The sequence below is a fragment of the Trachemys scripta genome, chromosome 16 (genome assembly GCF_013100865.1).
Source record: "Trachemys scripta elegans isolate TJP31775 chromosome 16, CAS_Tse_1.0, whole genome shotgun sequence".
In the NCBI taxonomy this organism is placed as follows: Eukaryota; Metazoa; Chordata; order Testudines; family Emydidae; genus Trachemys; species Trachemys scripta.
The window spans coordinates 28,411,122-28,422,721 of record NC_048313.1 but is presented as its reverse complement, the minus strand read 5'-3'; the positions used below and the strand labels follow the sequence as shown (position 1 = coordinate 28,422,721).

Sequence of the window (11,600 nt, the reverse complement as noted above, 5' to 3'; positions counted from 1 at the left end):
GGGACTGGGGCTGGCTGGGGGGGTTGGTGGGTCTGTGTCTGGGGGGCTGGGAGGATGGGGGTTGGTGTGTGTGGGTGGGGGGCACTGGGGCTGGCTGCGGGGTTGGTGGGTGTCTGTGCGGGAGGCCGGGGCCGGCTGCGGGGTGGGAGGGTTGGTGTGTGCGGGTGGGGAGGAGGGATGAGGAGCATTGCCTTAGCCTTCCAGGATGGGGCTGGCACTCTGCTCCCTGAGGGCCAGGCTAGCTGGGCTTCCGGAGGGTGGTTGCCCCACTGCTGTCCACGCCCCTCACTCCCTCCTTCTGCCAGGTCTCCTGTGCCACCTGGATGATGCCTGCGTCAGCAACCCCTGCCATGAGGATGCCATCTGCGACACCAACCCTGTGAACGGCCGGGCCATCTGCACCTGCCCCCCAGGCTTCACTGGGGGGGCCTGTGACCAGGATGTGGATGAGTGCTCTATTGGTGAGGAGGGGCCCACTGCCTTGGCACAGGATTGGGTGCGCCTGGCCCTTTGCTCAGTGATGGGGTCGGGGTGTGGGAGGCTGAGCCAGGATCGGGGTGGGAGGGGCCTGATGGCCCTTTGGTCAGTGGTGGGGTTGGGGTGTGAGAGGCTGGGCCAGGATTGGGCGGGGCCTGGTGGCTAGAGACCTGGCCCTTTGCTCGGGGTTGGGGTTGGGGAGGCCTGGCTGGGATTGGGGTGAGGCAGGAGTTGTGGGGGTCTGGCCCCAGCCCCGTCTCTGACTTAGCTACGTCCCTGCAGGTGCCAACCCATGCGAGCACTTTGGCCGCTGTGTGAACACGCAGGGCTCCTTCCAGTGCCAGTGCGGGCGCGGCTATACGGGTCCCCGCTGTGAGACTGACATCAACGAGTGCCTGTCCATGCCCTGCCAGAACGATGCCACCTGCCTCGACCGCATCGGGGAGTTCACCTGCATCTGCATGGCGGGTGAGCACTCAGCCCGCCCCCTGCATTGCCCGCAGGATGCCCAGCTCAGCCCCGGAGCCCTTGGGGATGTGTGTGCTCAGGGGCTGGGTCCCTGCCTTGAGGGGAGACTGGCTCTACACCCTTTCCTCCCCCCGACACCAGGACTCTGAGAACAGCCTGTGTCTCGGAGCACCAGATCGCCTGGGGAACAGGGGCCAGTTTATCCCCCAAGACGCCAAATGCTGGTTAAGTGATTGTGAAGTTGACTGGGAGCCAGGACTCCTGAGCTCTGTCCCCAGCTCTGGGAAGGGAGGGGAGTCGGGTGGTTAGAGCAGGGCAGACTGGGAGCCAGGACTCCTGGGTCCTCTCCCCAGCTAGGGGAGGTGAGCATTGTGCTGTCAATCCAGGGGCTGGTTGGACTGAGTGTCTTGAAATGAGAGATGTGATTCTGTCCCCCCGCCCCCCAGCGCAGGTGCAAGGCATCCCCTTCTAACAACACCTCACAGTGAGTTTGTTGAGACTCAACCCAGTGCCCAGCGGGATGGGAACCTGGGTCCCCTGCCCTGTATCCCAGCTGGCTCTAGCCAGCCCCAGCTGAGAGGCCAGGGCTGGATGGGCGTTGGGTGCCCCTCTGTGACAGGGCTCCCCGTGGACAGAGCCCAGCCTGGCCTGCATTCCTCTCCTGTCCAGAGCAGGGAATCCTGGCTTGGCTCGGCTCCCAGGGGTTGGGAGCGGTTGGGAAGCCCAGGCGGTTGGGGCGAGGGCCCCTCCCCTGGCAGCCGGATGGCGGGATCCCGGGGGCTGGGCCTGGCAGGGAAGGATGCAGTGCTTAATTTGGAATGAAAGAGGTGCCAGGGCTCAAGCATAACAGATGCAGCAAGCCCAGCGGGGCCGGGGCTCTGAGCTCCCAAGCCCCGCGGGGGCCGGGGCTCTGAGCTCCCAAGCCCCGCGGGGGCCGGGGCTCTGAGCTCCCAAGCCCCGCGGGGGCCGGGGCTCTGAGCTCCCAAGCCCCGTGGGGCCGGGGCTCAGTCCTGGCAAGCCCTGGCACAAGTTAAGTCGTGGAGCTGGCTGTAGAGTCGGCGCCACACCCGGAGGTACTGGAGGGGCAGGGGGTGCGTAGCCGGCAGCCAGACGGTGGGAGTGCAGGGCTGTGCCTGGAATACTAATGGGGCAGGGGGGAGGTCTGCGCGGGGCTGGGCTGCTCCTTTTTGTCTCCCCGCTACCCCCTATGGGGAGGAATCTTCCCCTCCTTTGTGGGGCCAGAGCGGGGGGGAGGGGCAGTGCCGGCACAGCACTCGCCAGGGCACCAGGCCCTCTCCCCCAGTCCAGCACCCTGGTGCTCTGCTGTGCCGTGCTGGTGCCTGGGCATCCTGACGGGATGGGAGCCGCACAGGCCCCTTGTGGTGCAGGAGGGGAAGGAGCCATAGAGCCTCTGCCCCGATGCCTGTGCCAGTGATGTAGTACCAGGGAATGGGCACAAAACCAACCCGCGGACTCCACATGCCGACCGCCTGGCCGCTCCGGGGGCCACGCACGTCGCTGAGCTCAGAGCGTAGAGCAGGGATCTGTGCTCTCCTAGCTCTGGGCGGGGACTGGGAGTCAGGACTCCTGGATTCTGTCCCCAGCTCTGGGAGGGGCGTGGGGCCTAGTGGGTAGAGCAGGGGGCCTGGGAGCCAGGACTCCGGAATTCTGTCTCCCCAGCTCCGCCACTGACTGGCCTGGGCCCTTGGGCGAGCGTTTCACCTCTGCATGAAATACTGTCCCTGTGCTTGATGCTTCGTTAAAGTCCCTGAACCAGGCAGCACCAGCGCCCCTGCCCTTCCCCACCAAACCATGCAGTTTTGTAGGGGACCCACTGCCCCCCAACCAGCAGTACTGGCAGCCCTGAACTGGGTGTGTCCATGGGGCAGCGCTGGGGTCGGGGTGGGGCCTGGATAGTGAGCTGGGGGGATAATAGTTTAGGAGCCCCCAGGTCCCCTCCATTCACAGCCAGGGCAGCACAGCCATCGGGAGCTCTGCCAGGCTGAGGCTGGAGGGTGCTGTGGGCCGGCCCCAGATCTATGGGCCCAGAGGCACTGGAATTTATGGGGAAAGGGGGCTCCCAGATTTGAATGGGGGCTGGGAGGGAGGTGTGGGGGGCAGGAATTCCCAAATGCGTTGTGGTCTTCCCACCCCGTGTGGCCAGCTGCAGGAGGAGCCGTAGCCCCAGGGTGCAAGGCCCTCCAGCCATATGGGAGCAGCCTGTCCGTGGGGTGGGGTCACAGCTCTGGTGGAAACCGCGGCTGCTGAGCCCCAAGAGGGAGCGGGCAGGGCTGGCTCCGCTCTCCATAGCCTGGGCACCCCCTGCTCCCTCTGACTGCTGCCTCCCCAGCACCTCTGTGTCTGCTACTGCCCTAACACTGCCCTCTCCTGCCCCACCCCACGTGGGGCAAGAGCTCCCACTGCTGCAGCCTTCACCAGGGTGTCTGCCCCCCGCACTGCCCTAGTGATGGAACCCCCTCTGGTAATGGGCTTATTCCAGACCCCCCGCACAGCCTCTCTGCCCCATGGCGCAACCCTAACACCATACAGTCTGCTGCTTCCCATGCTCCATGGCAGTGCCCTGCCCATCTGGAGTCTGCCACCTTCCCTGCCCCATGGTGCTGCCCTGCCCCCACAGAGCCTGCCACCTCCTCGCCTCCCCTGCCCAATGGCATTGCCCTCCTTCCACATAGCCTGCCAGCTCCTCATGGCACTGCCCCCACAGAGCCTGTCACCTCCTCGCCTCCTCTGCCCCATGGCGCTGCCCTGCCCCCACAAGCCTGCCACCTCCTCACCTGCTCTGCCCCATGGTACTGCCCTGCCCCCACGTACCCTGCTACCTCCCCCACCGCATGCTGCTGCCTGCCCTGCGTGGTCCCTGCATGCAGCCTTGCCCCTGCCCCAGGGAGCTCTTCCGCCCCTGCCCCGTCTCTAATGCTCCCTCTGGGTTCTGGCTGCAGGGTTCAGCGGCACATTCTGCGAGATCAATGTTGACGAGTGCGACAGCAACCCCTGTGTCAATGGCGGGGTCTGCCGGGACGGCGTCAATGGCTTCACCTGCACCTGCCCCTCTGGTGAGTCTGGCTCCTCCTGGGGCCATGGGCTGAGGGCAGGCACAGGGGTCCCAGCGCGGCCTGACCGGGCTGAGGGCAGGCTCAGAGGTCCCAGCGCGGCCTGGCTGGGCTCCTCCCGGGGCCATGGGCTGAGGGCAGGCACAGGGGTCCCAGCGCGGCCTGACCGGGCTGAGGGCAGGCTCAGAGGTCCCAGCGCGGCCTGGCTGGGCTCCTCCCGGGGCCATGGGCTGGGGGCAGGCACAGAGCTCCCAGCACGGCCTGGCCAGGCTCCTCCCGGGGCCATAGGTTGGGGGCAGGCACAGAGCTCCCAGCACGGCCTGGCCAGGCTCCTCCTGGGGCTGAGGGCTGGGCCCATGGAAGTGCCCTGGGCTGGACAGGCTGGGTCCAGCAGCAGGGGGCCCTCTGGGGTGGAGGGGAGGGAGCGCTCGCTGGGGAAGCATAACCCCCTCCCCCCTGCTCCTTTCACCCCGGAGGTTACCTCTTGTGGGACTGATGGACAGCCAGGCCACGGCTCTCCGTGCTGACTGGGGACAATAGCACCTTTGTTTTCCTGGGGCCGCCTCCCCTGCTGGCACACAGCCCCCTGAACCCAATTTACATGTGGGGCAGACACCGGTGATTGGGATGGGAGGGGAGCTGGCCTGCTCCATTGCTGGGCCCAGTGGGGAGCCTGTGCCATGGTCCTACACAGCACCCTCCTCTGGGACAGGATCCCCCCCCCCCCCCCCCCCCCCCCCCCATCCCCCCAGCTCACACCCCGCCCCCCCCCAAAGCCCTTCTCCCCCCCCCCCACGGACCCTGCACCCCATCCTGGAGTCCTGCTCCAATCCCCAGCCCCAGAGCCTGCACCCTGCCCCTGAGTCCCTCTCTTCTCCCATCCCAGAGCTCCTCTTCTGCCCCACCCCCAGACCCTGCACCCCCCACCTCACCCCAGCTCCTCTCCTATCCCAGCCCGACTCCTGGACCCTGCACCCCACTCCATCGCCAGGGCCTGCACCCCCAACTCGGAGCTCAGCTCCCCCCACCACTGTGGCCTACTCCCTGACCACAGCATATCCCTGTCCCCCTTACTCCCGTGGCATCTCTCCCCTCCCCCCCAGCCCCTTTGTCCACTTGGCCCCTTGCTGTTGCCCAACCCTGACCTGGAGCCTTTGCCTGAAGTTGCTCCAAGCTTGGCCCCCAGCATCTATCCCCGAGCAGGGCTGCGTCTGAGAGCACAGCCCAGGGAACGTCCCCGAGGTGGTGCTGCCCCCTGGGGTGGCCCCAGTGCTCCGGTGGGGAGTGGGGGCTCCATGGGGAGGCAGTGCAGGGCCCTGGCATACATTTGAGCCCCCTGCCTTTCTGTGCCCAGGTTTCTCCGGTTCCATGTGCCAAATCGACATTGATGAGTGCGCCAGCACGCCCTGCCAGAATGGTGCCAAGTGCGTGGACCGGCCCAACGCCTATGAGTGCCGCTGCACTGAGGGTGAGTGAGGGCTGGTGCCGAGAGCCTGGTGCTCCATGGCCTCAGCACAGGTTGGGCGGCTTGTCCCCCAGGGGCCACAATAGTTCCTCCCATCAGCAGGGGGCAGGGTGCCCCAGAGCACCCCCATTCCCAGGCGTGGCTAGGGCCCCCACCCAGCAGTCTGGGGAAGACACTGCAGCTGCACCCCCAACCATAAGGGGGTCAGGGGTACGTCTGTATTAAACAGAGGCATTCGTGGTGCCCAGGGAGGGGGAGCCAGTGCCAAGGCTGGGACCCACCTGCCAGCCACACTCTAGGGGCTCCTCCCCTCACAGCATGGAGGATGGAGAGCCAGGTCTGGCAATGTGTTGGGCCGGTTGCCTGCACTGGGGACCCACAAAACCTGTGGCTGGGGTCACATTCCATGGGGCTGGGCTGTCCCCCACCAGGGCCCTCCGGCATCTGGAGACGGCATCTGGAGACGGGACAAGAATGGAGCTGCTGGAGTCTGTCCCATGTGGGCATCCCCTCCCCAGCAGGCGGGGGTGGAGCTACCCACATGCCATGTGGCTGCGGGGCACTCGGGCCACACCAGCATCACACAAACCTGGCACTGCCCCGCGAGGAGGGTCAGAGTCAAGCCCCCCTTCCCTCCGCTCCCACCCCCAGGTTTTGAGGGCATGCTGTGCGAGAAGAACATTGACGACTGCTCGCCCGACCCCTGCCACCACGGCACCTGCCTGGACGGCATCGCCAGCTTCACCTGCTCCTGTGCCGCCGGCTACACCGGCTACCGCTGCGAGAACCAGCTCAACGAGTGCCACAGCAGCCCCTGCCAGCACGGGGGCAAGTGCATCGACCGCATCAACAAGTACCAGTGCAACTGCCTGCCGGGCACCTCAGGTGGGGGCAGGGCTGGCCACGTCTGTGGCCCCGCCCCACCCCCTGCTCCATCCCCAGGGTCCACAGCCCCTTTCCTCCCCAGGGGCGCCCTGTGCCCCACCTCACCCCCAGGGGTGCACAGTACCCCTCCTCTGCATCCCCAGGGTCCACAGCACCTTCCCTCCCCACCCCAGGGCACACTGTGCTCCTTCCCGCCATGTGCCTATGCTGCCCCCCTCACTCCCCCTCCAGGTCCATGGCCCCTCCCTCCCCTGGGTCCTCTGGCTTCCCTTACCCCCAACCCTAGGACATGCACTACCCCCACCTCAGAACACACCGTGCCTCCCACCCCCAATCCCAGGGTGCATCCGCTGCCCTCTCACTCCCGCCCGCCTAGCCCTAGGGCATGTGCTGTCCCCAGGAATACGTTATTCCCCCAGCTCCCCTTCCGCTGCTCCTGCCCTCCCAGCCCACACGCCCTGCTCTGGCCAGGCCAGAGTGAGTGTCGTGGGGCGCTGCCGGTGGCTGGCTGGCGCGGATGTAAGGCAGCCCCTCTCCCCAGGCGTGAACTGCGAGGTGAACTTTGATGACTGCGCCAGCAACCCCTGCGACTACGGCGTCTGCCGCGACGGCATCAACCGCTACGACTGCATCTGCAAGCCTGGCTTCACAGGTGGGGCAGGGACGGGGCCCAGCTCCAGGGAGCCCTGGCTCTGGGAGGTGGGGGTGGGGTCCTGTAACCCTGGTTCTGAGAGGATGGGGAGGGGGGGCCTGGCTCTGGGGGGTTGTTTGGGGTGGGGCCTAACTCTGGGGTGGTGGGACCCTAGCTCTGTGGGGGTGGATGGGGGGTGGGAGCAGGGCCCCATGACCTGCCTCGGGGGGTGGGGCCCTGGTGTTGCAGGGCTGGGCAGGGATGGGGTCCTGGCTCTGGGAGGGTGTGGTGGCTAGGCCATGGGGTGCCCTGGGCCGAGCCATACGCGGCCCCCATGCCAAGCGGGCGTCTCATAGGACCCCTGTGCAACGTGGAGATCGACGAGTGTGCGTCCAGCCCCTGCCAGAACGGCGGCACCTGCCTGGACGGCGAGAACGGCTTCACCTGCCTCTGCCCCGAGGGCTTCCACGACCCCCACTGCTACTCCGAGGTGGACGAGTGCAGCAGCAGCCCCTGCGTGCACGGAGCCTGCCGCGACGACATCAACGGGTGAGGGAGCACTGCGCCTGCCCGGTCTGCCCCTGCCCTCCCTACCCTGCCCTGCCCTGCCTGCATCTGCCCCGCGTCTGCCTGCCCTGCCCTAACCCGCCTTGCCTTCGTCCTCCCTCCCTGCCCCGCATCCACCCCGCCTTGCCCCCATCCTGCCCTGCCCCGACCTGCCCTGCCTGCATCTGCCCCGTCCTGCCCGCGTCCGCCCTGCTCCTGTCCCTGCCCTGCCTTGTCTTCCCTGCATCTGCCCCATCCTGTCCGCGTCCGCCCTGCCCCTGTCCCTGCCCTGCCTTGCCTTGCCTGCATCTGCCCCACACTGCCTCAACCTGCCCTGCCTTGGCTGCGTCTGCCCTCCCTGCCCCGCATCCACCCTGCCTTGCCCACGTCTGCCCGCCTTGCCCCTGCCCCGCCCTGCCTGCGTCCGCCCGCCCTGCCTGCATCTGCCCCACCCTGCCTGCATCTGCCCTGCCCCAACATACCCTGCTTGCGTCTGCCCTCCCTGCCCCAACCTGCCCTACATCTGCCCCACCCTGCCTGCGTCTCTCCACCCTGCCTCTGCCCCATCCTGCCTGACCCCCCACCCCACCCTGCCTGTGTCCGCCTGACCTGCCCCCGCCTCACCCTGCTCTGCCTTCCCCCACCCCACCCTGCTGCCCGCCTGCTGCCCTGCCCACTCTGTGGCCAGCACTCCGTCCACCTGCCCTGCCCAACCTGGGGAGCGGCGCTTGGTTCGCCTGTCCTGCCCACCCAGGGGGCATCACTGCGCCTGCCTGTCCTGTCCTATCCTATCCCCGCGTGCGCTGTGGGCAGCACTGCGCCCACCCATCCTTCCCTGCCCATCCTGGGGGCAGTGATGCACTTGTCCGCCCTGCCAGGGGGAGCCCCTGGACCCAGCGGCCCCATCCAGTGCTTGCTGTGTGGTGCCAGTTCCCCAGAGACCCCTGGAGCACAGAGTTGGGTCCCCATGGGGCAGGACCTGCACTGACGCCCCCTCCCCCACAGGTACAAATGCGAGTGTGAGCCGGGCTGGGCTGGCACCAACTGCGACCTGAACAAGAATGAGTGTGAGTCCAACCCCTGCCAGTTCGGGGGCACCTGTACCGACTACGTCAACGGCTACCGCTGCAAGTGCAAGGAGGGCTTCCAGGGTATGTGCCCCCGCATCCTCCCTCCCCCTCCAGTCCCCCTCTCCCTCCCCTCAACTGACCCTCTCTCTCCCTCCCAGGGACCTACTGCCAGACAAACATCAACGACTGCCTCTCCAGCCCCTGCCTCAACAAGGGCACCTGCATTGACGCCATCGCCAGCTACACCTGCCTCTGTGACCTGCCCTACACAGGTGGGGCTGTGCCCATTGTGGGGAGAACAGGGTGCCCAGGCCAAATGTGGAGGGCCTGTTTCTGGGAGCTGGAGGGGTGGGGGGTCCCTGTGGTTCGGGCGGGTGCCAGGCCAGGCGGAATGAGGGGGTGTGTGTGGGGGTGCCTGTGGTTCTGGGAGGTGAGAGGTCCCTGTGGTTCGGGGGATGCTAGGCTAGGCGGAGTGAGGGTCCCTGTGGTTTGGGGGTGCTAGGCTGGGCGGAGTGAGGGTCCCTGTGGTTCGGGGGCGTGCCAGGCTAGGTGGAGTGTGGGGGGTGCCTGTGGTTCTGGGAGGTGTGGCGGGGTACTGTGGGAGGGTCCCCATGGTTCTGAGTGGGGTGGGGATTCCTGTGGTTCTGGGGGGAACGGGGGTTACCATGGTTCTGGGAGGTGTGCTGTGGTGGGTGGGTGTCCCTGTGGTTCTGGGGTGTGTGGTGGGGCGGGGTGGCGTGTCTCTGTGGTTCTGGGCGGTGTGTTGTGGTGGGTGGGGGTCCCTGGTTCTGGGAGGTGTGCTGTGGTGGGTGGGTGTCCCTGTGGTTCTGGGGTGTGTGGTGGGGCGGGGTGGCGTGTCTCTGTGGTTCTGGGCGGTGTGTTGTGGTGGGTGGGGGTCCCTGGTTCTGGGAGGTGTGCTGTGGTGGGTGGGTGTCCCTGTGGTTCTGGGGTGTGTGGTGGGGCGGGGTGGCGTGTCTCTGTGGTTCTGGGAGGTGTGCTGTGGTGGGTGGGGGTCCCTGTGGTGGGGGCCAGGGAGGTCGCCGAGGTTCTGGGACTCATGGCAGGGCAGTTCCTGTGTTGGGCAAGGCCTGTGGCCAGGACAGAGGCCTCATGTTGCCTCTGGGTGGGGGAGTCGGAACTGCTCTCACCATTGCCCCTTTCTGCCTGCAGGCCGCAACTGCGAGAACGTGCTGACACCCTGCTCCCCTAACCCCTGTGAGAATGGAGGGGTCTGCGACCACACGCCCGACTACGAGGGCTTCACCTGCAGCTGCCCCCCAGGCTGGCAAGGTACCGTCCCTCTGCCCTGCCCCTCCCCCACGGCCTCCCTGCCCCGCCTGCTCTGACCTGTGCCCTTTCCCTCCCCGCCAGGTCAGAGATGCCACGTGGATGTGAACGAGTGTGACCGGACCCCCTGCTGGAACCGGGGCACCTGCACCAACCTGCACGGCGGGTACAGCTGTGCCTGCCGGCCGGGGTACACAGGCACCAACTGCGAGACAGACATTGACGACTGCGCCCCCAGTGAGTGTGGGGGAAGGGTTCACGCGCACTCATCGGGGTACCGCACGCCAGCTCGATCGGCTCAGCCAGGGCACCGTGCGGAACCCCAGCCCTGCAGGCTACGGGCGGGGGGCACTCTCTCTTTGCAGTCCCTGCTGCCCCAGGGTGGTGCTAGGGGGCGCTGTGCTGTGGGGCAGGGGGCTCAGTGGGGGTGCTTTCTCCTCGCAGTCCCAGCGTACTGCTAGGGGTGCTGTTAATTGGAGGTTTCCCACTGAGTCCTTGCTGTCCCATCATCCCGCCATTCCCCATGGACTGAGATGAAGCTGTCCTGGACAAACCCTTCCTGAGGGCTGCCTCTGGGCCTGCCTAGCCTGCTCACGCTGGGTTCTCCTTCCCCTCCCACCCAAGCGGCCGGGCAGCAGGGCTGTGGGGCTGGGGAATAGCCGCTGCTCCTTCCCCAGAGGGGGCTGGGTGAGTGAGCGGGGGAAGGGCTCTGGGAATGACAGGGATGTGGGGTGAATCTCTCCCTGGGGGTGCCTGCCCTGAATGCCCAGGGGCGAGGGGAGGCCTGGCTGGAGGCCATGAAGTGGCTGAGCTCCTCTGGCCCCTTCTGACCCCGCTGCGGGCCTTCTCACCCCCCTCGTGACCCTGCCACTTACCTGCCTGCAGACCCCTGCCTGAATGGTGGCTCTTGCCAGGATGGCATCAGCTCCTTCGTGTGCACCTGCCTGCCGGGCTTCACGGGCCCGCGCTGTGCCAGCGAGACCAACGAGTGTCTGAGCAGCCCCTGCCGCAACGGCGCCACCTGCCCCGACTACGTCAACAGCTTCACCTGCACCTGTGCCCCAGGCTGGGCCGGCCTGCACTGCGAGCACAACGTGCAGGAGTGCACCGACAGGTGAGTCCCCCCCTAACCAGCCCCCCCCCTCCCATGCCCCGGGCTGGGCCGGCCCACACTACGAGCACAAGGTGCAGGAGTGCACTGACAGGTGAGCCCTTCCCTCCCCCCCCCCATACCCCAGGCTGGGCTGGCCTACACTGCAAACACAGCATGCCTGACAGATGAGCGTGTCCTTTCCTCCTGCCCCCCCTCCCCCGCCGGAAGCCTCCCCTGGGCTGCCCTGTGAGCTCAGTGTGCAGGGGTGCACTGACAGGTGAGCCCCAGCCCCTATCAGGGAGCACCCCCAATCCCCATCTCCCTGTCCCCAGAGGAGCCCTATCTGCAAGGAGCTTCATCCCTTCAGGGGGAACCTTGCCCCTGGGATTCTTGGCACCAGCTTCCCTCCGCGCTGCCAGGCCCTGGCCCCAGCCTATGAGAGGCCAGTCAGTGCTGGGAACCCTTGAGAGAGTGGTGCCAGGCAGGGCGGTGGAGTGGGGGTGGTTGTGAGGGGCGGGGGTCGAAGGGGAGGAGTGGAGGTGGTTGTGAGGGGCGGGGGTCGAAGGGGAGGAGTGGAGGTGATTGTGAGGGGCGGGGGTCGAAGGGG

At 67.1% G+C, this 11,600-nt stretch overlaps 1 protein-coding gene across 2 annotated transcripts in view; it reads left to right on the top strand.

Moving 5' to 3' along the window:
- Positions 1-11,600, top strand: part of LOC117888621 (neurogenic locus notch homolog protein 2-like) — a 49,866-nt gene that overhangs the window by 20,696 nt on the left and 17,570 nt on the right. For both annotated transcript variants that reach the window (XM_034792183.1, XM_034792182.1), the window contains exons 7-18: positions 306-461; positions 760-945; positions 3,906-4,019; positions 5,371-5,484; positions 6,133-6,366; positions 6,908-7,018; positions 7,354-7,546; positions 8,549-8,694; positions 8,772-8,885; positions 9,784-9,903; positions 9,985-10,137; positions 10,786-11,014. In XM_034792183.1, coding sequence (XP_034648074.1) covers positions 306-461; positions 760-945; positions 3,906-4,019; positions 5,371-5,484; positions 6,133-6,366; positions 6,908-7,018; positions 7,354-7,546; positions 8,549-8,694; positions 8,772-8,885; positions 9,784-9,903; positions 9,985-10,137; positions 10,786-11,014 — 1,870 coding nt within the window. The remainder of the gene's footprint in view (positions 1-305; positions 462-759; positions 946-3,905; positions 4,020-5,370; positions 5,485-6,132; positions 6,367-6,907; positions 7,019-7,353; positions 7,547-8,548; positions 8,695-8,771; positions 8,886-9,783; positions 9,904-9,984; positions 10,138-10,785; positions 11,015-11,600) is intronic.